Raw genomic sequence first — 27318 nt, 5'->3', positions numbered from 1 at the left:
GGGAACACAAAGGCGGAGAAGGAGAAGCGGCACTCCTGCTAACAAAGCGCAAGTCAAAAGGTGGAAAGCAGGAGCCCAGCGGAGAGCTGACATTGTTTAGAGGCAGAGCTGGGGGTTAGGAGGGGAAAGCACAGCAAAGCCTTACGCCGGGAGTCTCAACAGGGAGAGGCAGCTCGTCCAGCGCGGATGTGGGGGAGAGCACAAACATCCTGCTCAGGAAGGCAGCAGGACAGGGCGATGCTGGCTGTGGAAGGAGGAAGGAAGGGAAATTCCCAGTTACGGGCACGGGGCGGGGAAGGCTGTCAGCCGTGAGAGCAGGAGAGGGCTTGACAGGATGTCACGGGAGAGGGTACGAACAAAATTACCACCTACCGAAAAGGTCAGAGAGCATGAGAACGTAGTGCTGATCAGATGGGGGTTCAGTTTACACACACAGATCTGAGCAATTTCTGTGAAGCTGGAAGAGTAGAATAAACAGATTTTAAAATCAGATTGTTATAACCCCCGTCTGACCTGCTAACAGGGACCACAGTTTCACTCCCAGCAATTCCAGCAATCCAGTAACTTCTGTCTCAGGCAAACCATATACAAAACCGTCCATCTGTGCTGAAATACTTCAGGTCATAGCAGCCCCGCTTTATTCTTTGTTAATTACTTACTTTGTTACCTCTGCAGTTACAATAGGAAGACAATTGCTGTGATCATTTACCGTGTGGCAGTGCGGTGGACGGAGGTGATGATAAGGAGCTGGAAAGGCGTGAGGGAAGGAGGGGGTGTGGAGAGCAGGGCTTGCAGTTTTGGTGACTTTGAGATGTGAGTTTTCAAAGCACAGAAGACAAGGGAGGAAGAGTTTCATGGAGAGCATAGCAGACCAAGACAGAGCTTGGTCTCAATGAGAAGGTGGCAGAAGATGACATGGTGTTTCATATTCTTGCTCCAGGAGTTGACAGTGTTCTTGCACTCAAACAGCTTCAGCTGATCTCATTGAATACTTTTGGCTGCATTAAAATAGTTGAGATTGTGGACCAGAAAACCTCGAGAGTCTTTAGAAAAGGAAGATGGGAAAAACATGCCTAGTAACGCCTCACAGAACACAAAAATGGTCAAGAGGGAAAAACGAACCTGAAAACAAACCACCTCCCTGCAAACCCCTCTTTCATCTCGGACATCAGCTATGAAAATCTCAGGTCATACGGGCAGCGAGCACGCCGCCAGCCCAGCTTCCTGCTCCGATTTCCTGTAGGGGAGCCGGGAGCTCCGCTTCATTCTGATGGAGCCAAGAAATCTTAAGATACTGAATAAGCTGAATTTGGTACACCAAATACTTAAAAAACAGAATTTTTGGCCTCTTTTAGTGGTATTTGGAGTAGCTGTTACCTTTAACAACTTCTTGTGGTCTGCTAATGCATGCAGCATGCGCCTTGCAGTGTCTTTTCAAGTTGACGGCAATAAATGCTTTACAGCACTCCCCATCACGCTCAGCTTGTGCCACGTTTTCCTTGTTCGCTTGCTTTTGGCTTCTTCCCCTCCCGTTAGTTACTGGGAGACACTGTCATTGTTGCGGGCAGTTTATGAGGCCGTCCCATCTGCAAGCGCAGCAGTTCCCAAAGTGAATCGCAAAATGCATCAGGTTATGTTTTTATGCATTGCAAATCCACCCAATATACCCGCTAACCAAAAAATTTTTGAACTACACATGTGGTGCAACTCCTGTATCAAGTCACTAAACTCTGCTGAACAAATCCGGTGGATAGTTAAACTCTACAGTGGCTACAGTGACTATTTATGCAGTTCAAACTTATTTATCTTTGCGACGGAGGCAGCAAAGACCTACTTACCCCAGTGGCTGTGCAGCACGCCATGCAACACTGCAGCTTGAGCCCATGTTTTGCCTCTCCAAAATGACTTTTTGTCTCAAAATTCTGTCAGTCTCTCAGGCTCTTCTCTGGGAGGATTCTGGCTGCTTCACCCTCTGTTTCACACACCCATTTTTGCAAATTAACAACTTCGTCGTACACTTAAGGATCCATCAGCAAAGGTGGCAGGAAAAAGGTCACAAAGAGAGAACTTTTAATAATCAGCCTCTGGCTCAGCGGCTCCTTCAGTTACCACCTGAGGCAGGAAGAACTTCTTCGTCCCAGGGGCAGAGGCAGGGATCCCCCCGCCCGGGTCTGTAAGTGCTGCGGGGTGATGGGGCAGCCGCTGGTGTCCCACGGGGGCCCAAAGGCACCAAAGCTCAGAGCTGGAAGCGCTGGGCGCTGTCTGCTGCGCAGCCGCTGGCCCAGAGGCACCCGAACACCGAGGAAGAGGGAGGGAGGGAGCCCGAGGCTTCGGGCAGGACAGACACAGCAATGCGACACTTCCCGATGGTGACCCAGGGGAAGCCAAGCGCTGCCCTTCAACCGCAGAGACACCCCAGCACAAGGAGGCAGCTGGGATGGCAGCAGCCAGGGCCCAGGCCCGAACAACCGCTCTTTGTGTAGAAAACAGGGGAGGGGGGATATGACCATCCGCAGCAGGAATGCAAATAACAGCAGCCTCAAGAAATTTCACAAATGTTAGAAGTACCTCACCAAAACTCAATCCGGGGGAAAAAACACTTGATTAAAATTCACTCATGTACATATCCTGAACTTAAATTAAAAAGAAGTATGCATGAGTGAAGGGCACTTGTCATTAAGCAAACGTAACCCTGGCGGGATCTGCACCTCCAGCCCTGGGCCACGCGCAGCCTAAAGGAAGATCCTGCACGGAACCGGGTACGAAGCTGAGGATCAACTGCCAAGCACAGCAGCGTTAACCCCCAAGTATTTCTTTGCAACTTCAAATAAATTCCAAGTTTTCAAACCAACTAAATAAAGAACTCTACTTTTGGAATCAATAATTGCTTTCATGTTTTACCATTTCTTAAGGTAATTTATAAGGTTTGGTTTTTTTTTTTTGGTGACCCAAAACCTGGCCAGACTTTGTCAGAGTGGGAGCAGGAACCAGGCTGGTTGCTCCCCCCTTTTGGACATGTGACAAGCCAGCCAACACCTGCACCTTTGATATCAAATCTAAAACATTTGAATAGTTTTAATAATTTAAATCCATATACACTTTTAACTTTTCCAGCTAATTCCAAGAACTGGAATTCTGCTCAACTGTCTTAACATTTATCATTATTGAATAAAAACAGATGCCCAGACTTTTTCTTTAAAACATCCATTACTTTGTGGTGTTACATGGACTGTAAAAAGCTGAGATGCTATAAAAAAATTGTTCTGTCCTTTCCCCCTTCACCCAAAGGAAGTGCTACATTATCAAAGACAGAATGTAAGTGATGTTCAAACTGTCTCATTCTCAAGGAGAGGCTCCTGCCGGCCCAGCCCCTCGAGCTGTGCTCCAACACCTCCCCCGGCAGTTTCGCCTCAAGCCCGGAGAGGGCAGCGCGGTGCGCGGCAGAGCGTCTGAGTGCCACAGCAGGAGCTGCGCTCGCCCTTCCCGCCAGCCAAGGGCTCGGGCTGGCACACGTGGGCCACCGACATAAAAAACCAACACGACCAGACAACGTTTGATAAAGTCATTTTAATGGAAAATGTAAAACCCCTTTCAACTTCAATGTACAAAGCATGTGTAACACTTGCACTTTTAACAAATTAAAGCAAGCCAATGTTTTAAAAAAATACATCATTGAATGTATATATGTATATATTTACATAGCATATTAAGTTTAATATTTAGCTTTAAAAGTTCACATAAATTTTACCAAAATGAGACAATTTTTAAATAAATTACACCTTTTGAAAACGTTTAATTGTACACTGAATAGCTTCAATAAAATACTGAAGTGTCTGTATTTAATATCTACTTTATATACTTTATATTTTACAAAGTTTACAATTATTTGGCAGTAATTTTCAGATTATGACATGACTGCTGTGCGGACTCAGCAAGATCCCAAATGCAGGCAATAGCTGGTGTTTGTGTCCTACTCTCACAGTAACTGTCTCAATGTAGTGAAAAATATCTGAATTATTTTAGCAAACTGTACAAGTCACATTTACATTCGATCAACAATATAGCATAGAATTTTGTGTTTTTTTCCAAAAATAAATACATCATCTTAAATCTTTGACATTTCACAAACTTCATGTACATTATAATACAGGACAGCAGAATGCTGCTCAATTGTTTGCAAGTCTAACATGTAATCACAGTGGCTGTGATATGAAGCTCTACCGTTGCAGTGTCGTTAACAAGTAAATACGATGACTATGTTTTCTTGGCACTGATGGTTTGTGAAGCTTAAATTAGTGTGCATACTGTTCATGTATTAGAAAAAATAACCTCCATTTGATGTTAACACAAAAAAGCAGAGAGCGCTTAGTTTTCATCCATATCTTCCATTTCACCTTCATGAATCTTCAAAGCTCTCACCATTTCTTTAACCGCATGATACAAGATATTTTTAACCTGCAAGAACATCAGACACATTTTAGTGAGGCCTACGACTAAGGGACTCTGCAAAATAACTGTGTTTAGGACTGAGATGAAGACTAGTGGATGGAAAAAAAAAGGAAGGCTACGTCAAGCCAGTGCAAAAGGAAACACCTTTTTACACGTTTTAAAACCGTAAGGTGAAATAAATAAAACCAGCAACTCGAGGGAGATTCATTTACACCCCTGGCATTCACGCTGCTGCTCATTGTTATTCTGTGTGAACAGCAGCGAGGAAGTAGCTCCACGCACTGCTCCGCATTTCAATGAGCCTGAGCACACCCTGCCTTCCCAACAGCTTCCAGAGCAGAATTCATTTCCTACCTGCAGTTTATCATCATAATTGATTTCTTCCTTTGACAGCCTCAGCTCCTGCGTCAAGTGAAAAGACTGTACAAGATGTTCTGGAGACACAAAGTCTTCAGTTACTTGAACGCAGCTGTGAAAATTTTGCACCTATCCAAAATAACAAGAAGAGACTGATAATTAGTATTTTGGGGTTTTTCTTTGGCAGAGATACCTGAGAAAAGAGTGGGCCTTGAGATCTCGTCAACCACAGGCTGGCTTATCAGACTAAAGGGCATCTTTATGTGTTTTATGTAGAGAGCAATTAAGCGTATTCGACTTAGATAAGTCAGCTGCTGGCAAAAGGTGCCCTTTGAACAATGCACATCTGCCTGTGCTCCGGCGCTGCTTCCAGCAGTCGGCTCTGACATGAATTCAGCACGCTCTGACGCCTTATTCCACGCAGTGACCAGCTGCCCAGGCACTGCTGCCGTGCACCGCTGCCGCACGGCCATTTCCACAGCACCGTGCAGGCGCCGAGGCCGCGGAGCGGCTGCCCAGCAGCGCTGCCCCGCGGGACCCGGCCCCTCGGGCCTCACACACAGGCTGGAAGCTTGCGCTCTGCCAGGCACAACTTGCCACGTTCGCTGGGAAGTAATTGCCGGTGGAAATATTTAAAAGCAAAAAAAAAAAACATGAACAAAGGGGCAGGTTCAAAGGGGAGGGAAAAAAGCACTTTCTTTTTTCCCTAAACACTACTTCTTACTGGTAAGAGGTAACTACTAAGAGAAGCGGACACCATCTTGTGCCACCCAGGTCGTACCCAGAGGGCAGGGGAAAGGGAAAAACGCTTCCTGGTTGTGACCTCACTACCCAACTCCTGTTTGTTCTCTTCAGAAACATACAGTACCAGATTTTTCACACCTAAACCCTTACAAATTAAACCATTTCTTCAGCATGTCAAAAGCCTCATTTCCCCAAATCCCCACAACTGCTCATAAAGTTGTGCAACATCAATTCTGCACTTAAAAAGCCTGGGGGCTGGGGAGGGAGCACCTTTGCAATCCTAGCAAATAAACGGTCCCACCCTGCTCAGTACTGATGAAGATCTGTGTATTTTAAGCTTGAACCTAGCAAAATCTAGAGGTTTTTTTAATGCATACTGTAAAATTTCCATTGGGATACATGACATTCAAAAAACCTTTGGGGCCTACACAGCTGAGGTCACAGCACTTCATTTGAAAAGTATTTACTTCAAAAATCCTGCACGAGTCTGATCTTGTAAGACAGCTTGCCCCCTGACAGGTGAAATCCCAGAGGGTAACCCCTAGCTCTGCACTAGCGTTGTACACAGGGTTTCTGCGGACTCATAATCAAGGACAAAGCAGTGCCATTCCCTCCTGCAAATTAATCAAAAAAAGAGTAATTTCAGAGACGAAGAGGGTTGATTGACGCCAGACAATCTGCAAGCGGCAGAAAGCCAGAAGCAAGGAAACAGCTGCGCAAGTGCCACCGTGAGGGTCCCACCAGCACTCGGGGAATTCCCCAGAGCTCCGGCCAAAACACCTCTGTGCTGTGCAGCCGGGCTGCGGCTCCAGCCCCCTCTCTTCCCTTGCAGGCTTCTCACCTGTTTCAAGTCTCTACCTGCCCTTGTTTTCCTTTCCACCCCATGCAAATCCCACACCACTCTTCCACTTTCTCCTCACTGAGAAAAGGTTTTACTGACTCCTTCTCCCTCCCCCTTGCAGAAGGGGCAGTATTTGTTGCCCTCAGCTCTTTCATTCTGCAGTGCCTTAAACCTCCTTCGCTTCCAGGACCTGTCTTATCGGTGTGCCAGTCTTTGTGGGGAGGACAGATTTTACCCAGCCAGTCTGGTACTTCACATGGGAATGCCCTGCTGACAGCCCATAGGCAGTTCTATTTATAATGTTTATAATACAAGCTGATAAAATGACACACACAAATAAATACGTTTAGCAACGATTCCCCTGAGGTTTGCGGGGTGAGGGATACAACACTCCCACGACTGTGCCTGCTCCAGCTGAACCGAGAGAAGAGCTTCGCCCCCAGCCCACACAGAGCAGAGGTTTTCCAGCAGGGCCCAGGAGATGGGTGGAGCGCTGGAAAAGCCTCAGACCTGGTCTGGGACAGGGAAAGGTGAGCGGGCAGGGAGAAAAGGGCTGTCCATCCTCGCCCCACAGCCGTCTCAGCCATTTCCCTCACGGTTTCAGCTCTGGGGCCAGCGCTCAGCCCAGCAGCTCTACATACACAACTCCCAGACCTTTACCCTACATCCTTATCGAAACATCACCAGGATGTCGCATTACCACCAGCATGTTATTTTACAATATATAATCCTGCTGTTTAATCAAGATAATACCACTATAAAAAAACAACATTATAATAACCTGTTCCACTACGAACAAGTTTTGCATGCAGCCTGAACAACACATTTCAATCATCGACTCAAGTATTTCTAGCTTTTAATTTATCACTAAAATATTTTACAAATTCAGACTCACCAAATTAAAACCAGGGAGGACATCCCTAGATGACAACTGTGATACAGGATTACCCAGAGCAGAGCAGCAGAAAGAGTTAATCATTCAAAACCAGTAAAAAACCCCTTTTCTTAGCTGGGTTAGTTTCCAAGGAGAACTGTGGGCTTGCTGTTACAAGTGCCAGAGGGAGAGTATGGCCCAGACGTTAGCAAAGCAGGAGACACTTCTGAGCTCCCTTACTCATATAGCCAAGAAAGATACAGTCCTACAGTGCATCACTCATGGTACATTCAGGGAAGCAACTGCAAAGGAGACCAATGCTGTATCTATTTCTGGCTTTCCCCCATCCCTGGGACAACAATTCCCTCCACAAGAGATACTGACAAGGCTACTCTGACTGTCACAGCTCACAGCAGAAGCTCTCCCTCCCACCCCACCACTGGAACAGTTTGACTTCGCCTACTGGAATGATCACAAGGGGGATGTGAGTGCTGTCTGCAAGCACACAGGGAGGAGGGGGAAACCTGGGAAGCAAGAGGAATGCTTTATGCTACCATCAAATATTAAGAACAAGTTACTTTAAAAGCTAGACATGAATCCATAGAAGCTGGAAGAAAAGACACATAGAAGAAATACACAAAACCTCCTTCACGTTAGAGCAGTAAAATTCTAGACCAGCACGCCAGAAGCAGCAGTGTGGCAACAACCCTAACTGGCTCCAGGATGGAAGTGCCTGAGCTACACTACACAGCGACCGCAGGCAGCCGGGCTCCCTAACTCCATCCCTCAGCCCCATTTCCTCTGCTCCACAACATGAGCAAATAAAAATAAAAATGTTAATCTACCACCAAATTTAGTATCAACTCTCATTCAGTTTTAATCATTAAAGATTCATGACATGCATGTAAATCTGAAACAACATGTAAACTTAACCTGGTATGTATTCTTGTTCAGACTCATTTTTAAGTGTTTAAATGTGCTTTGTATATACGAAGTGCTGGTGCTGATCCCTAAGGTCAGTATTTATACATCTCTATATAGAGAATACTATACACGTACATGAAAGAACACGATGCTTTCATTTCCTCCTACGTGGCAGATTCACAGGAACTTCTTACTGAAGATGAAAAGGTTCTCACAGCTTCACCCACTAAGGTTTAAAAACACCATGTTATTAACTCCTTGGTGCCAGAAGCTAGAACATTACCACTTCAAAAGCAATCTGGAGTTTAAAGCCAAGGAGATAAAGAGAAGAGTGGTCTTATTTTTGGTCCTTAAACCTATGAACTGCAGGGAAGCCTGGAACAATCCCACTACTTCACGTTTGATATTCTGTATGCCTTTCTATAATGCCACATGCTATATAAAACAAGTTTCCCAGTATGTTTGTTATTTTCTGCGGGTTCCCTTTTCACTCTTGTATCTGGGATATCTCCCTTGTTTCGAGAGATCAGAGTAAGGTTACTGGAGGATGCAATACAAATCTTATCAACTCTGGGAGTCCTAAGTGGCTTTAGCCTAACAGGAGCTAAGAATAACATCAATGCCAGACGTTCCTTCACCTTTGTGAAGCAACATCAAGCCCTGGAGACATTACAGGGAAAGGCAACCTACAACCACCCAAGATTTGGTCACCTGGGTTTGTTATTTCGTTTTTTGATTTCTTTTACCAGGAAACAAATCCACACAGATCATCCAGGGTTAACATACCACCATGTGAAACCCATCCAGAGACTCACTGGAATGCCAAAGTCTAGTCTGGGTAAGGTACCTGTAGCTTTCAATGCCCTAGGCACTGACAGAGCCAGAAGACAGATTAGACATAAAACCTGTCATCACCTCAACCCAGCCACTCTTCACAGAGAAAACCCTACTGCCCTGGTCACAGTGACATGGAAAGTCATTGCTTCCTCTCTGCCCAGAAGAGGTGGCGGTTGGAAGCTGATCTACAGATCAGAAACCGAATAGCATCTTCTTCTGAAAGGCCTGGCCTCGCTTGAACCCGGGTGGATATCAATGATAAATCTTTAACAGCAAGATGGTTTACAACCCCTACTGCAGGGTGGGGATGCTCCTCATTCCTTGATAGTTAGCTACCTAATTAGTGGTGCTTGACAGCTGGCAAGACAGCAAGAAAGCAGGCTCCATTTCCTGTTGAAACAGGAAAACATTCACGGAGTGAAGAAATAAATGAATCTACAACTGCCCAAAACCCATGTCTGAACAATTGTGCTTTGTTCCTCTTTTCACCAAGAAGCAGTTTGCAGACTGTGAGAAGAAAAAAAAAACCCAAACAAAAAGAAGTCACAAACCCTACGTACTAGGAGAGGGCTGAAGCTTGCAGCACACACTCATACTGGTTCTCCAGAACTGCCCTACTGGCAGTACTTTTTGTTACACAACTAAGAATGAAAACAGGCAGCTGCTGCAAAGGTGATACCACTCTTTCTGCTGGTAAGGAAAGCTGCTGAAAGGACAGTGATGACTCCCAGCGATTGAGGCACCTTCTGTGTAAAAAGGAACTTAATGTGGAGCAGAAAAAGAACCTCCAAATCCTGTTACAGAAACATCTTGTTACACCCAAAATGTTTCTGCAATTCTCCTACAACTGAAGACAAAAACAATGACACCTGGCACCCAGGTATTTTTATCTGCTTGGGTTGCGCTCTCTGCCTCTCCTGGGTTAGGTTAAACTTTTGGTTTAGAAGAAAAAAAAATATTAACCTGACTTTGCCATAACTAACAACAGTTTATTTACAAATGTGCTAATGAAATGAAAAGCAGAAAGAAGTGGTTAATAATAGTCTGCTCATTTTTCATTTTAAAGGAAAATGTAGTAGTATTCTCTCAAGTGTTCAAGTTGCTCTGTGTTAGTACTGGGCTAGTCATCTATACAAGCAGATGTCCCTTATTATACATACCTATACACTCATAGCTACCAGTAAGAAAATAAAAATCTAATTTGAGTATAGACGTAGTTGTGTCTTTGAAAAAAAGTTATATATTGTATTTATGTTATTTAATCCTGTGTGTCTTTAAACTGATGTACATTACCTGATGAAGTGCTCCTGCTGGTAGAATAATAGCATCACCAAGAAACTGAATAACCGTACAGGTTTTTACTCCGTATTCTTCGAGAAGTCTTTGGCGAAGCTTTTTGTTCACGTACCAACTCTGATCGCGTATTGGATCATGCTCTGGTAAAACTTCTAAGCCTTGCTCTTTTGCTATCTGTAAGTACAGAAAAGATCCCAAGTCACTTTCAAAAGAAGCTGAACCTTCTGCTGGTAAGTTGTAAGTACACCTAACTTACAAAGCAACACTACTGTGTTCCCAGTACCCCGATGAGAATTTTAGTTAGAGATTCAAAAGAATCTCAAAGGAAGTGGGAAGTCCCACTGAAGACATCTGCAGAACTCCCACTCCAAAATGCAGAGCTTTAAAGAACTCAGCACAGTAAGTAACACACCCTCTGTGACTTCTTATATCAAGAACATAAAATCTGACCTCAGGAGTTCCTATGCTGCCAATTCCTCAAGCTTACAACCTTCTGTGTTGACACAGACATGCAACACCACAACCTCAGCTCAGGAAAAAAACAGCAGATAAAACTAAGGGTCATACGGTCCTGGGCAACCTGCTCTAGGTGACCCTGCTTCAGCACGGGGCTGGACGAAAGGACCTCAAGAGGTGCCCTTCCAGTCTCAACCACTCTGTGATAAGTTGTTATCTTCCTACCATCCCATCAAGGAACTCAGAAAAAATCATGGACATAAAAAAATACTTCCTGACAACGGTAGACTTAACTGCAACAACTACTTCTCATCAAGTTAACCACGGGGGAACACATATGACCCTTAATCAATTGTTAATTCATCATAGTGACTAAAGGAAAAATGTGGCTAAAAATGAAAATCACATATCCAATCCATCTGTCATGACTCAGGAGACAACTATCTCATTAAAACCAGATTTTTATTCATATTGGTATTAAATGTATCTAATAATGCGATGCAGAGCTTGAAGATATTCTTGTGTATATTATCACCTTTCTTCTGTACTAACGAGATACTGAGATTCTATTTCTTATCAGCAGGCAAAGTGATCCCAAGGTCTAGTCATTAATTAATCTCCAGTTCAGTAGTTTCAAAAATACCACCACACCAACAATACAAGGCAGTACACAATTCATTTTGGATACCATGGCAGGCTGTGGCAGCAAATGACAAACTTTGTTACATGGCATCTTAAGTGCTTCTGTTTTAAACTTGCTGCTCAAAAAGTTTCACAATATCCCTTAATTGCTCTGGAAGAAGAAACGCTGAATACTCCTCATTGTCCACCTGTTCCCTTGCGTTCGTGATTTTGTTCGCAACTTCTCTTTCCAAACTGAGGAGCCACCGTCTACTTTACAAGCATCTGCTTTTTGAGCGAACAGAAAAGCCTCGCTGTGTAACTCGTCATCTCCTGGAATTAGCTGTACTTTATTTACTAGTGCTTATTTTTCCCCACAGTCCATCTTACCAAAGAGCAAATGTTTGAGTCACCAGAGGACAGCTGCCTTGGGACTGAAACAATGCCTGATTGTCCAAGAGAATCTTTACCGCTAAATTTTTTAGGCTCTTCCTGCTCGCAGCAGACACCTTGGCCTCCAGCCTGTTTATGGACCCCTTTGGTTTAGTCAGTTAAAACTCATCTGATTCTTTTTCCCCACAGTAGAAGACAGAGAAGGCTTTTTCCTCCAGTAACCACTTCAGTGATATTTTGGTATTTCTATGTCATCTGTCAAGACCGCCTTCTAGAACACGAAAACATGCTAAAGACAGGGCACAGAAAACTGCTTCCAAGATGGTATCTCTAAATTTAACGACAACTATCAATGGCCCAGCGGTGGATATTCATCCTACATGGTAAGTAACAACCTGAAAGGTTCTGATGTGGCTCTAGCTTCTTCATCACATGCTGCTGAAGGAAGACCTGCACCGTAGCTAACGCTGAAGAAGTCTGCTGCTCTTTGGTACATTATCCCCCACCACACTCATCTTCACTAAGAACCAAGAAATATTCTTTGAGCTGACGTGTCACAGAGACCTTACGAAGACTGGTGGCTGTGGGGTTGCAAGGTCAGGGTTTTTGCATGGGACCAGTCACAAAAATTTCAGCATCTGATTATCCTACAAATTACCCTTTGTATTAGAGAAGATCAAGAATAGATCTCCATGACCTCCTAAGTGTTCAGAGTTTGCAGGCTACCTGTAACTCTTAAGAAGTAAATAGATACCATGTTACATTCTTTGATTTTAGATTATGTAGCAGATCAATTATAACTTCTGTGCTATAAAGGGAAGAATTTTGCTTCCCTCTCTTCCCTAAGCATAGGGGTGGGGTTTGTGGTTTCTGCCAGCCCCCTTTGATTTACCAGTTACTTAGATCATATTTATAAAATATGTATTATAAAATCTAACCTTCTGCAGAAACTCCCTTATCTTGTCAGCATCTTTGCCAGCATAAATGTGCCATAAAGCACCAGGTAATTCACTTGAATCTTTCAACCGCTTCCTTAAAAGGTCATCCAAATCTTCCTCTTCAAACTTCTTCAAAACTCCTAAGATACAACAAATATACTTTTTTAAAGTGAGACGAAGGAAAAACTGAAACTCAACACCTTCTTTTCGAATTTCTTGTGTGAGACTGAATACAAGAGAAGTCCCCAGGTGATCTTTTTGTTTGGTGTTTGTAATTAGTTTCTAGAATATGAATCCCATAAATACCTTAAAAACAATGTTTAATATTTAAACTTTTTTACATTTTTGAATTTGATGGAACACGTTCTCCTACCTGAAATAAACAAGCAGGGCTTGCACCAAAACATGAAAAGATGTTTTCCTGCAGTCAGCAAAAGCAGTGTTTTGCATGCTGTTCTGCTGCAGCTAGTAAAAAAGCTAAAGCTCTCCCAATATGCTCAAGTTTTGCTGCTATTAACTCAGTGCATATGCAACTGAAAACAAAGCAAATGAAAGACAGCAAACCTTACTGCAGCTCTATCAGTCACACCCAAAATCTACATTTGCTGATTATGGAGTAAGAGAACAAAAGAGTAAGGGGAAAGAAACAGAACTATTTCAGTGATTTAAAGACTGTTTCACATAAGCAAGAAACCTAATACAGACAACTAACATACACCAATTTAAGCTCTCTGGTGCTGAAAAATTACATTACAGTCCAAATTCAATAGAGCAAACACAGTGCATCCAGAGGGAGCAGAATAAACAGAAGGTTTGGCAAATACATCATCCTGACATAGTTGTTAGCACTACCACAGCTTCCAGAGAAAATCCTTCATCCTGCACTTTCATTAGCTCTGCCAGCCCCAGCACAGGAATCACACATCAATTATAGGTAATGGCAAAAAAAGTGGAAAGAGTTTGAAATACCATTTCATAATTCATGAACTGCAGTGTACTTTATGCAGAGTTAATGGGTGTGCAAATTCTTGAAACAAAGAATCTCCCAGGTTTAAGCAAGTTACTTATGGAGATCCTTCATCTGCTCCAGAAGAACAGTGTCAGTTTTCAAAGCGGCAGATCATTCAGTCCATCTACACCTCTTACAATGAACTTCCCTTTACCTGATTTGGAAAGTACTCCATTTCCTTTCGCTATGCCAACATAAACAAGGATGTTCACGACATCAGAAACTTCAATATGGAGATTTGTGGTTCCTATATCATGGTCTTTAGTAGCAGCCACACCTATATTACAAGATAAAATTAAGATTTGTTGTATTGCATATTCACCTTCAAATAGAAACGTGCAACAGCTGAGAAGAAATTTCTGAAAGTACACTAAGTGTCACAGAAAAGCATTTTATGTACAGACAGGCTTTAATGTGGAAATACTGAGATACACCAACTAGAAACATGCTTTTGTTTTGCTTGCTAAACAAGAAAATGTTACTTTTAAACAGAGACCTTGAGATATCTCTGAGCCCAGGTAACTGTCCCTACACATCAGTTGTGTCAGAACAGAACACATTTCAGCAGAACAATCAAAGACATTTCCTGACCACTACGTTCCTTCTCAACCTTTCAGGTTGTTCAGGGCAGAATGCAAGGACAGTGAATACACAAGGTTATGAAATCAAATGTGTCACTTTTATGCCTGGCTGTAAGCCAAGTTCTTCATAAAAAAAAACCAACCACCAAACCCAAGCAAAAAGAAAAATGAATTTTAGTTCTAAGAGGTGAAAACATACATGCTTAAGTCAAAAGGACATTTCAGAACACCAAGCCTCACAGCAGTACTACATGGAAGTGTCATTAATGACTTAGTTCTTCAGACCCATGCCTTGATCACCAATATATTTATTTCAAAGGACATCTGGAGAACTTTTTAAATCAAAGCCATCATGCCACAAATTACAACTAATTTCTTGTCTATTACAACAATTTGTAAAACAGAGTTGAACAAATTTGTTTGCAAAAGAAGGAGCAGCTGGAAAAGGTCTGAGGGAAACAACCTTTTCTAAACAGGTTTGAGTGTACAGCATACAGTACAAATTATGAGAAGCTGAGATTTACTTATAACCAGGATTATGAACACAGTAGTATTTCATGAAGTATTTTGTCATACAGCATTATTAAAGACAAGATCTGTCTTTGTGTTTAAAAGTAGCTAACCATTTATATTCTTCGGAAGACCGTAACAGCACAAGAAGAGAAGAAACGCAGAGGCAAATAAGCTCTCATGCCTGAGGTGCATCTACTGTTAATATGCAAGTCAGCCAAGTATTTCTCCTACATTCAGTGAACAATTACCCTCCAAGCAAGCTCAGCTTTCTATCAAGCATTATAACCTGTGATATTCTACACTTTTAAGGGAAGATGTAACTGCTACACTTCCAGGGCACACTCACCATATGCACTGCATAGTCTAGGTCCCAGATCTGGACGGACGAAAAATCCTGGCAGATGAGAAGCCAAGTTTAGTTTTCCTTCTGGACTACAATATTCCGGCAAGGGTAAACTTTTTAGTAAGTCTTCATATCTGGAGGAGAAAAGAAGAACGAAGAAGGAGAAAGGAGAAAGAATAATGTAATTGACTTTGTGTCATTAAATAGAGAGCAAAAAACCAACATGGAGGTTGACTTGAGATAAAACTCTCATACCTTGCTGGCATCATAGCCTTGAAATCTTCACCAGAAGGCCAATCTTTCAGTTTCAATAGAGCTGTTTCCCCATTTTTTATCTTCTGCCGTTCTGCAAGTAACATAGAAATTACTAAAAACTAATACACTGTAGGTGTTTTATTTTATTCAACTAAAACACGTAACTGAGCTCCTAACCTGTCTATAAAGATTTCATCCATAAAACAGGAGAGAATTAATTTTGAGACTCAAGAATGATACAAAACAAACTCAACTAGTTGAGGAACAATGACATTTATTTGTTTTTTTAGTCAGACCTAACTAGTATACTGAGTACATCTTTAATTCTGCAAAGGTAGAAAATGCAAGTTTCCATCACATTCTGGGCAAACAGATTACCTAGTGCTTTGTTTTTAAATTAAAGTTGCTTCAAAGCCTCAAGATCCATAAAGAATATTTTTAACTGCAGTTTCTAACACTGACCATGTTCAGAATCAATGACATAATACATTTAAAGTAACGTACTTGAAACATCTTCAAAACCATCCCAGAACTCCTTGACATTGGTGTTTGAAATAATACTGTCTTTGCAATTCAAGATATCAGCTTGCTGGTTTCCAAAATCTAGACTAATTGACTCCGCTTTCCACAGGCTGAAGTTCATTTTCTTATGCATACCAGACACTAAAACAGGCTGTAAACAATAAAATGAAATAAAAAAAAAAATCAGTACTTATCCTTTCGTAAGCAAGCACCTCCCCTTCAATTAAACTGGAGTACAAATGCATCTCAAACACATACTGAAGACCTTGGCCCTACTAAGCTGTTAACACTTCCTCCAATTCCTCTTTGGAATTTGAATTTCTGTAACAGTACTTTCTTATTTATTATTAGCAGTTAACTGAAGTTGACACTACACAAGGTTCGTATGTGGGCTGCACCTGACAAGCTTTTGCCCACTGCTAACACTACATTTTTCAAACATGGAGTTAGGCAAATCTGTCCTTTAACACAACTCCCCCAGAGTTCACACTGAGGTCACTTTACAGACCGAACAGCTCAATACCTACCCTTCCTTGTTTCCAGCACTCTTTGAAGAGCTTCCAGTTGTTGTTGTTTTTATGGTCTCTGAGCCACAAAACATGCTTATCACAGATCCATGAATACTGAATATCACTGTACCGTTTACTGCAGTCATCCTGAACACATTTTCTATCATCCTTTGGCTCATCTTTTATTTCAGATTTTACATTTATCTTTGGTGCTCTATTTGGTGGAATCTTGTTTTCTACTACTGAAGCAATTATGTCATCAAGAATGTTTGGCATAGTCCTTCCACTCTTGCCACTCTATTAGAAAACAAACAGATGTATGCTTAAACAATCTAAAAGCAAATAAAGTTACTGTCATCCTGCTGCAAAAGGAATTGCAACGTTTCATTACCAATTAAAGGTTGCAGTTATCCACTTTCTTTGTGGAAAACTGCATGCATTCTTACACGGAAAAAATTAGAAATACACAGTTATTACAAAACTCAATATATTAGACTCCTCTGCTTTGTCAGGTTAAGGCTTTATCTAACTTCATAGACATTTTCTTCATAGTGTGTATCAATTATGACTATATACACATACACAAATATATATGTAAAAATGTTAATGCAAATACGTGTCTGTCTGCATATGAAGTTTTAATTATGAGTATTTAAAGCAATACAGCTATCAGCCTGCTCTAACTAAAATGTACCAAAACAAATTATAGAGCTTTTCAAATCCTGATATAAAAAACATGTCTTGTAAACACTTACTGCTGTTCCTGTAGAGTAAACCGGAGCAAAAGCAATACCAGCATCTGTAGAACCTAGACGCAGTTTGCCTGCTGTTGTAGTTAATAAATCTCGTAAGGTTGAGCCCTGCTCATTGTTCTGGGATGCAGGAGGGGAGCTTTTACAGTTTTGGGACTCCAAATTATCCTGGTCTTTCTCTTCCTTTGAATGCTTTCCAGAAGGACATTCTTTGTTCTCTAAAACAAAAATAATAATTGGAAGTTTACACTATTGTATCACAATACAGACAGAGGAACAGCATCGGTATCCTGCATTTTATAGTGGTGATAACATACTGTAGCACTAGCACTTTATTCACCTGAAAACACACCAGAGGATGAACTAGATCCTTCAAAATGCAGTCAAACAGTGTGACCATGAAAAGGCCTTCCTCAGCACCTCAGACATGCAGCTGAGTGAGTACCTGTCACAAATGAGAGACGCTGTAGCTGGAAATACTGCCACATTACACATGCATTCCACTAGTGGCTCCTCTGGGAACAGATTCTGATGCCACCAGGAGAAGGCATTGCAGTTTCAAGATGAAAATTAAAGGGGTAAAGAACATCATCTTTCCTTTTTGTTGAACAGAAAACTGTGTCAATTTTTCCTATTTAATTCAATTACGTATCACTGGTGCCCCCAGAGTCATGGATGTGATACGGCAATTTCAAACATATACCTTTCTTTTCTTCCCTGGCTTTCTGCTCTGCCAGATCAGCTAACCAATGCAGCGGTGACTGGGATTCAGGAGGTGTTAACTTGCTGTCTGAGCTTACGTCACTCCTTGGACTTGTATTACCATTTGTCTCAGACTTTTGAGGAGTATTTTGCTGTTGAGACTCAGGCATGCACAGAGAAATTTTATTACTGTGGTTAAGGACGTTCTGCAAAACCTGTAAAGAACAAATTTATTTTTAAGTATGTAACTGTTTTAATGTACTTCAAAGACAAGGCTAGCATTTAACCATTGTATATGCAAATTAAAATGCAACTGGTACTAATCACATATAAAAATCCACAAGAATCAGTACACCTGAACAAACAGTGATGTATACACACATTTTAGACTCACCTGAGACACACCATTCATTGCAGGGAGCTTGCCAGCTTGGGTGCTCTGCTTGCTGGTACATTGACAATGGGATTTAATTTCAAATTTTTCTCTAATACTGTGCATAGCATCTAAAAGATCTGTCAAAACTAGAAGACAATTAAGAAGAAAACCATCAGCAGCTCCAATCTGTGACCCTCTTTACAATACACAGTGATGGTAAAATACTATATGTAAATCTTTTCAAAATTTAAACTATTAAGAACATTAAATTTAACACTCAAAAATACTGTAACAAGACTGTCCAGTTTACTTAAAGCTTGTGCAGAAAGAAACAAGGTCTTTAATTAAATAATTGAACCCTACTCCTCTGCATAATCTAACCTTCACTCTACATTCCCATTGCATGGCACACAACAACCAAGCCAGTCATTCATCATTTACTCCTCATTGTTCAATGGGTGCATCATTGCTTCATGTAATAAAACCGTCAAAGTACAGACTGAAGCGAGCCACGTCTTGACAAAAAAATTAGTATGTGATCATGTAATTTAAGGCTGTTTGGTAATGGGTATGAATAGAAGAACAAAACCGAGGTTATGTAGGCAGTCTTCACTGTGGTGTTTCCAGATGAGTGGTTCACTTCACAATTTAAAATTAAAACCAGTTTCAGTCTGGGACCTGTTCTGGGGAATGTCACAATATGAATTTATTATGGAATCCAACCAACCTTCATTTCTACCTGAACTAACATGCAACAACCCATAAAATAATGACTGGGTCTGTATTTTCAACATAAAATAACTTGGCAATTTACTTAACAAGTTTAAGGGCACATTTGAGTTTTCTGTTCTCTGCTCTGCATCAATGCTGCCAGAGATCACAAGTAAAGTTGCACTAACAGCAACCACATCTAACTGCACTGCTGCCTAAAACTTAATTGGTTTTAAGAAAAATTCTGAATTTAGCTGGTTTTAGGATTACTGCTTAGTTTTTCATTTATCACAAGCTCCTTCATCACACTTTGTTTTAAGATGCTCAATCAGATGTTCAGCCAAAACCACACATGAACCTTTTTTTTTGGGGGGGTGTGGCGGGTGGGACAGAAAACGGTGAAAAACAAATCCCCAAAAAATCTGTTGTCATATAATGCTCCTCAGCAGTAGTATTCTAAGATTTTCTTCTAACAGCTAAGGTCAGATTTATTAAGTGTATTCTGGCTGTTTTAGTCTGCTCTGAAAAGGTACAGAACAGTCACAACAAACACCATGCATTTCTTCACTGCCTGCCCCAAAACCCCTTCAGACATCTGTCACCATACTCCTCTTTCTCTCTTCATCATCTGTGCCCCTTGCTGTTAACTGCCCAGAACCACTTGCCTTCCTGCAATGATTTGACACCATTTGCAGATTTTTAAATGGAAAATGAGAAGTTTCAAGAAGCAACTGGCCCCTCTTCAAAGAAAGGCCTGGATAAAAACACCTCCTGCTTGTTCGCAGGTGGTCTTACCAGAGCCTGGAATAATCTGTGTTGGCATCAGGTGTTTGTGATCATGAGGCTGTCCCTTCACACACTTCATCCAGGCATATAACTCCTTATCTGCAAAATAACATTGCCAATTGTTTTACTTTACTCGCAGCGGTACACAGACAGAGCTAACTAATATTTTTCATATTTGTTCTAGTCAGAAATGGTTTTCTACACATACTGTAAGTCTTCTGTCCTGGTATCCTGTGTGGCAAAGATTTGTATGTTACAGCTTCTTTTCACAGTAAGAGTTTTAACAATACTGAAATGGGAAATAGCTGCATCTGTAACACAGACCCTTGCCAATAACATCAAAGTTTTGAAGTATATTCCCTTTATCACATTTAGCAAGTCGCCAATTTAGCATAAGCCAAAATCCTTTACAGTTCCTATTGAGGCAGTGAGACTCCCTTGATGAATTCTAGCACGGAAAAGACACAGTTAGGCTGCAATTGTATGGTTAATTTTATTTGACACAATCTGTGCTCCAACTAAAAGTGGCTGTCTTCAACCAGCGAGGGCCAAACAAGCCAAAAAGATGAACCTGTAACCGAACTAATTCTCTGATTTGGCCTACCATGCAGCTGCACCGAAGTTACTGCTGGCACACAGGAGAGGGAAGTTGCATCATGGATTTATGTCGGATTAAAGCAGCCATGAAACCACAAGTCTGTATGTACTGGTTGAAAATCGTTTGTGGCAGCAGAGAGGGCCTAACTAGTAAGGGAGAGAGGCCTTCTATAAAGTTTCAGGAAGATTGTCCCTGCCAGAAAAATATGCAGTGTAAAGACAAGACAGAGTAAGAATGAGAGCAAAAAACGTCTGGCCAAGCAACTGGTCATCGATCTGCTATGTGATTCTGGGGCAGAAATAGGAATGCAATTTCTCTCTCAACCCCCAGCCTTGTATCATGTCCACTGAACTGCTAGTTTTGAGACTCTTCAGATTTTTAGTAATTTGCTCAGCTCTAGCATTGTAAACTAAGTACACTGAAGGAAGCATTTAGCACATTTAAAGCATTGTTTTCTTACACTGTAATAGATACACAACGTACTAAATGTTCCTTTCAGGTCAGTATTAGATTTGTTAGCTGTCTTGTAGTTTTTGTAACTCCAAAAACATTGAAATAAATCAAACCAAAAATCAAAATAGCATATACCTACTTATTGCATTTCATCACTGAAATGCCATAACATGGCATTCCACTTGATGGTGCCATGAACTGTCTGAATCCAACAATGGATGCACATTCATTCATTCATGTAGTAATGAGAGAAGTCATTGATAAATATCTGAATATGGAATATTTAAACTTCTAACAGTCCTGCTGAAGCAGGGGGAAACCAGTGTATTCTCCGTTACATTTAGCAACTGTAAAAACAACTACTGGTTCCAGGAAAAATGGTGTAATATAAAGTGCTATTATAGAGATGGGTGGGTGGTTCTGAACTTTGTAAGAGAGTACTAAAGGAGAGATACACTTCACACGTACCCTACAGTATCATCAGAAATAAAGCCGCAGCGAGGGAAGCTATCGTACTTCTGCTTTTGCACATAACGTTGTGATGAACAGTAAGGAGAAAGTCTTCCCTGTTAGAAGACTGAAAAGAAGCCTGCTTCTGTATACTGCTTTTTTAAGCTTTGAAGACATTTTACTAAAATTTTCCTGGCTGGTTAACACGCACGCTATAAAAAGCCTCTGACTGCATGTTCCCACTAGGGTAAATAATGTTCAGCGTATATCCCAAGCCACGTCAGATGGATGAACAGACACATGCGCACACACAGACTCAAGTCGGTTAAGAGCTGCTAAAGCAGCCTCCAGCATTAAATATTAACAACTGTTCTTGGTGTTGGAAAACACCAACATTAATTCCCTAGAAACTTCAGGCTTTGATGGAAGTCTCTGGGAACATCCTATAACCGCAGCGTAGGAGGCCTCTCACTGCAAGCCAAGGACAAAGTGGATGAGTCTCTCCATTTATTAAAGATTTGCCATCTAACAGTTAAACTTTATTTTACTAACATTTCACATCTGTGACATTATGCTGCTATGACAATCATGGAAATGCTTTTCAAAACAGCATTATACTGGAATCAGTTCCTGGCGCAGTGTCTGACCGCAGGACTGTGCCAGGGCACAACGCCTGCCACCCCGGGGAAGGCTGCGCTTTCCAACAGGCAGCCAGAGCACCAATGTCACAGCCCAGGGCTGGATGACCGGATCATTCTTCCAAGCCATTCCTCCTTTCAATTGCAACCAGGCTGGGTCACTCAGAAATCACAGGGTTGCAAGTCAGTCCTGTTATACTTCACTACAGACTAAACCAGACATTTCCATTAAAGCACAGGAATTAGATTAAACTGAGTATGTGTGTAGGCTGCTGGATTGTGAAACCTCCATTAATACTCATTTTAAATACTATGTGAAGTGTTTTTCTCCATCTCTTTCTTTTTTATAATAAAAAAGTCGGCTGTTAAGTCAATATGACAAACCATGTACTCCTGAAGGGAGGACTCCAGAAAGCACTCAAATCAAGGCAAGTCTTAACAGCAATGAGTTACCATAAAGCAGGGAGGTGTAATGGACTGCCAGTCTCACAGCTGAAGAACAAGATTTAACCTCGAAGGGCAAGGCACAAACAATCTAAGACGATCTACACTACAAGACTGAAAAGTGGACAAAGACCCAAAATAGCCCCCACAGCAGTTGCTTTCTGAATGACTGATTCTGTATCTACCAACAAAAAAGGGAAGGGAAAAAGATCCAAGAGAAACCAAAACACACAAGCAGTAATTTAACTTTACAGAAAGGCAGCTACACTAGTGGATCAGCATCTCTACAATAAATGAGAATAAACAGCCTATACAATACTCTAGTTCATAAAGAACTGACCTCTAGAACTTTTTCTTTCCTTTGCCTTGTAACAATCTAGGCAGACCACAAATCCACATTTTTGGCAGACCCAATGAATGTTAAATAATGTGGCTTCACATGCATCACACATCTCACGGACTCCTCTCACTGCTCTCTTCCATGCAATTTTGGCTGAAATACAAAATAAGCACAAGAAAAGGACTGAAATTTAAATGCAAAGCACAGAATGAACAGTCTTTATAGATGAAGCATTCATAATTTTCCCCTCAGATGCAACTGGGTGTGGGGGAAGGAAGTGATCCTTCACAAACAGACCATCAACATCTACCCCCTTAGTTGCATTACACAGCATCCCCATCAATGCCACAATCAATACACTTATAAAGAAATTAAAAGCATCCAAAAAACACGGGCTAAAATAATACAGAAATAATACTCCTGCTCAACGTGACTGGGCTGCAAGTACAAAGAAGAACTTCTTTAACATATACTTTTAAACCCATGCAAAGAAGAGAGCTGGGGTTTTCACCAAACTGGTGAGTTGGGCAGTTCCAAGTCAGCAGGAGGGCAGGGAGGTGCCTGTCCTGGAGACCTGGCTGGTAACTCTGCTTCCTGCCTCATCTCCTCCCTGCACTGCCTGGAACCAGTGGAGCCAGCAGTCCGTTTCCAGCCTGTGCCCATCTGCTGTGGGTCAGAAGGACGGACTAACTGTGGCTTTGGTGGGGAGGAGGCGACAGTGTTAGCACATGCTTTGCGGGGCCCACGCTGTCACATTATTCTCCTTTGTTTTGGGAAGGAGATACGTCAGAAACACAGTGTCTGCTGGCAGGAGTCGGTACCTGGCTCGCTGCGGGCCTTGGCTTGGAGCTGGCTGCTCTGGCTGGAGAGCGGGAGGCCAAGCTGGGAACCGAGGCTGCTCCAATCCCAACAGCAGCCTGGCCCTGGCCCTGGCCCAGCACAGCCACCAGCGCAGAGAGGGGGAATAGGCTGGCCCACCGAGGAAGGTCCCTGCCCCTTCCCAACACACCCTCTAGCAAAATAGCCTAGGAAAATCCAACGCAACAGTCCAGTGAACGACTTGAAAAGCAACAGCTCATGACGAACGCAAACACTCAAGTAAAACTGCAGAACACTTAAGAGCATCTGAGATTTCCTTACCGTCTTTTTTCACCCAGGACATGGCTGTTTTCTCAGATGTTACTAACTGACAAAATTTATCACCTATGATATCTAGAATGTATTTAGAAGTTTCTAGGTCCAGTTCATCATCTTCATAGTTTTCATGTGTCCATAAACTCAGTGCTTCATCATCATATTGATCAGGAGAAGAGAAACCATCTATCCTAACCACTCCGTTCTTACTAAAAGATAACCTAAAAATGAAAACAGATAGTTTAACTGCATGTATCATTATATTCTGTGACTTACAGATAACTTGCTAATTTACCTTACTGCTTATATCTTACAACTAAGCATTTTTTACCTTCTTTAGCATCCTGCCACAATTTAATTTAAAAATAAGTCCTACTGCCAAAAACGGTTTCAAAGTGAACAGTAAGGAAGCATGAAAACTAAAACTAATTTTTTAGGCACTTTTTGAATTTAGTTTACTCATCATTCTCTCTATATAACATTTGTTTCTGCTTTAAAATTGCAGACAGGAAAATTCTCTTACTTTCCTTTTTGCCAAAGTTTGGTTCCACCTATTCCTCACCTTTAGTCTGACTCATATTTTCTAAATCTTTCTATCCTGCAGCTCTCATACTCAGAAAGCCAGAGTCCAAACACTATATTTAAACCCTTCTAGGTAGAACAAATCACTAATACAAAGTAACATTTTTGTATCAGCTAATTTCTAACCTTTAAACTAACTAAAGGCTTTCCTGTTATCCTACCCGATACCACTCCACTAACCCTGGCTACATTTAGCCTATTTTAAAGCAGTAACAATTAATTATTCCATCTTGCATAATACAGGATAATTCATTATACATATGTGATTATTATAATAGTTAAGGAATTTTACAGCAAAGCCAGTAAAATAGTTCTGAATTCCGAACTAAGTACCAAAAAAGATATTTAGATATGTATTTATTGAACAAGAAGAAATGATGATTTTTCAGTTATGACTTCGAACAGTAGTGCAGACTTTGTTTACAATTCAAGCCCTGCTATCTAAACAGAATAAAAATAATTAAACTGCTGTAAAATTTACCACAATATATTCAAAATATTCAAATTTTTAAATTCCATAACTGTGTTTTAAAATGTTGGCAAAACTTTATCACTGATATTCTCTCCTCTATACAGGATAAAAAAACCCCAAAACTCCAACACTGCAGGATTAGGAAGCAAACATTCTTACGCAGAAGGTATTTCAAGTCCAACATTGAAATGATTCCTGTAGGACTACCAAGTCTTGTAACTAAAGCTTCATTATAAAAAATTAAACCCAATCTAGGGAACAATTTCCTGTCCAAAAGGAGGTGGATATATACTGACAACACAGCCCATGCACAAATTAAAGCCATTTTGTTCTGTCTCAATAGCTGCGACACCTGCACCATGCTGCGTCCTGGAAAATTTTCTTCCCAACATTCGCGTTTTCCCTGATTGGCCATTAATTGTGAAAAAGAAAGTCGCAACTCCTCCATCCTCAGAAAACGCCCAGAAAACCTTGAGCAGCATTCCCACCATATACTGGCATAAGAACAATTATGAATAAGAGCAACTCTGCGGTTGTACAACTTGTCCAGAATAACTGAAGCTTCCCTTTTGAAAATCCCACTTCAAATGTCAGACACCTGTGTAATAGTGATGGGCTATATTTTCTGCTTGCCTAAGGTACACTGGGCAGCTGTTCTGATGTCTTTGCTATAAAGCTTTAAAGAGCAATGAAGTCAATCCACAAAAGAAATAAGAAATACAAATGTAAATATTGTTAAATTAGATGGTGTCTTTTATCAGGCAGACTGACTGAGCCAGAAAAATCAGACAAGCTTTCAAGCATGCAAGCCCTTTGTGAGTATTTTAAAAGTTAAAACACCACATTACCAGGAAAATAGCTGTACTTACCGCCGAAAGTAGTAAAATCTACAAAATACTGGTGAGTGAGTTGGTTCTTCTCCTTTCTTACTTCTTATTAACCTACATTCTCTGCATTTTTGTAAATTTGGTCCTATTTCAGAGCAGGAATCATCCTGCAAAAAGGACTCTCCCGTTTGCTTCAGCTTCTTTACTTTGCGCCAATCTTTTAACACTGAGCGAGGTATACCAGCTGCAAAAGCAAGGAGAGTTTCAGATGAGGTAGTGGCAGTCCCGATTTGCAGAACCCAGCCAGATCAGTCAGCCAGCGTTCAACATCTCTGAAAGTACATCTGTTACCTGCATAACGTATTTCATTATTGCTTCTGTTTGTCTGTCAGCACCAAAGTTTAAAAACCAGAGCTACCAATTAGACTTGCACAAGCAGGAGCACAGTTAACTACCTGCTGAGCTACCAGAAATACCTAGGACGCTATTTTCTCTTCTATTAGGTGTGTTGTTCACTAAAATCATCTTCAGAACCTCATTCTTACAAAACAAGCAAAGAAATACAATACCACAATAAAGAAAGGTTTGAATTCTGTTTCAAGTGAAGACGTATGCAAAAAAGGCAACAATTTAATGAACGAAAGCAGAGCTTAAAAAAAAAAATCCTACTGCTTCAAAATTTATTTTTGCTGAGGGTTACAGAACGATTACAGAAGAGCAGCTTTATTCACATGTAACTCATCTGAACTTAATGTAAAATATCCGGCATAAGGAAGAACAGACTCCATTTACTCTCTGTCAAGTTTGTTGGCTTTGCAAGGCTAAGCAGTACAATTCTATTTTCGATATGAAAGTCAGCAGATCTGACACTGAGTAACACGAGGAGCAAATCTATTGAGTAATATATGCAATTTTCACATACACAGTTTGAAACTGAACCCCGTTGCTATTTAACCAGGCTTTCATTTTAATGACTTTTAAAAGTGGCACCAGTTTTATCTGCAGATAGATAGAAGCATTTGTCATTTCATTTGCCACTACTCTTGAAAGTTCGTGTCCTGTAAACAGGGATCTGATGTAGATGACAGAGAGGTCAGGGTGCTAACTTTGGACTTGGTACCTGGGTTCAGATCTGCATTTTGCCAGAAACTACTTGTGCAAACTTCGCAAGTGACAAACTGACCATGTCTCAGTTCACAGCCTACAAAACGCACTCCCAACTCACCCAAGGAGCATGATGGTAACTGGATTAAAACTTGAGAGTAGAAAAGGCTGAAGTACAGGCTTGCTCGTCCAACACAATGTTTTCTGCCTTAGAACCAGAGATCCTGAGTATCATCTGGGAGCTGCTAGACTCCAAGCTCTGTGGGCAGGAACTTGGAAGACCCCCAACGCTTGCAGGACTGTGAAATGCCTTGCTTTGCAGGAGGGAGCCTTGCAGCCTGGAGCTCTGAGTGCTCTGGCTAGCACACAGGCTCCTGGGGCTTTCCGAAACGGCACTGGGACAAAGCGGTTTTCAACCCTGGCAGTAACCAGATACCACCCACGTTGTAAAACTACCACCGAGCCCTAGATCCTGAAGCACAGTTAC

The 27318-nt window shown here is 41.4% G+C and overlaps 1 protein-coding gene across 11 annotated transcripts in view; it reads right to left on the bottom strand.

The window, feature by feature from the left end:
* Positions 1–3552: 3552 nt before the first annotated feature.
* JMJD1C (jumonji domain containing 1C) overlaps positions 3553–27318 on the bottom strand; it is a 165306-nt gene continuing 141540 nt past the window's right edge. For 9 of the 11 annotated variants that reach the window (XM_074830324.1, XM_074830330.1, XM_074830325.1 and 6 more), the window contains 16 exons: positions 25770–25971; positions 23853–24067; positions 22713–22865; positions 19799–19888; positions 18311–18438; positions 17918–18131; positions 17218–17432; positions 16481–16759; positions 15936–16104; positions 15432–15522; positions 15180–15310; positions 13894–14016; positions 12731–12870; positions 10320–10496; positions 4804–4935; positions 3553–4455 (listed from right to left, as the gene is read on the bottom strand). In XM_074830324.1, coding sequence (XP_074686425.1) covers positions 4366–4455; positions 4804–4935; positions 10320–10496; positions 12731–12870; positions 13894–14016; positions 15180–15310; positions 15432–15522; positions 15936–16104; positions 16481–16759; positions 17218–17432; positions 17918–18131; positions 18311–18438; positions 19799–19888; positions 22713–22865; positions 23853–24067; positions 25770–25971 — 2549 coding nt within the window. In that variant the 3' untranslated portion in view covers positions 3553–4365. Of the gene's footprint in view, positions 4456–4803; positions 4936–10319; positions 10497–12730; positions 12871–13893; positions 14017–15179; positions 15311–15431; positions 15523–15935; positions 16105–16480; positions 16760–17217; positions 17433–17554; positions 17660–17917; positions 18132–18310; positions 18439–19798; positions 19889–22712; positions 22866–23852; positions 24068–25769; positions 25972–27318 lie in introns of those variants that run through there. The other 2 variants (XM_074830329.1, XR_012623932.1) reach the window with 2 other exon arrangements.

The sequence above is a fragment of the Strix aluco genome, chromosome 7 (assembly GCF_031877795.1).
Source record: "Strix aluco isolate bStrAlu1 chromosome 7, bStrAlu1.hap1, whole genome shotgun sequence".
Lineage (NCBI taxonomy): Eukaryota > Metazoa > Chordata > Aves > Strigiformes > Strigidae > Strix > Strix aluco.
The sequence above is the reverse complement of the archived record's forward strand: the minus strand, read 5'-3'. Positions and strand labels throughout refer to the sequence as shown.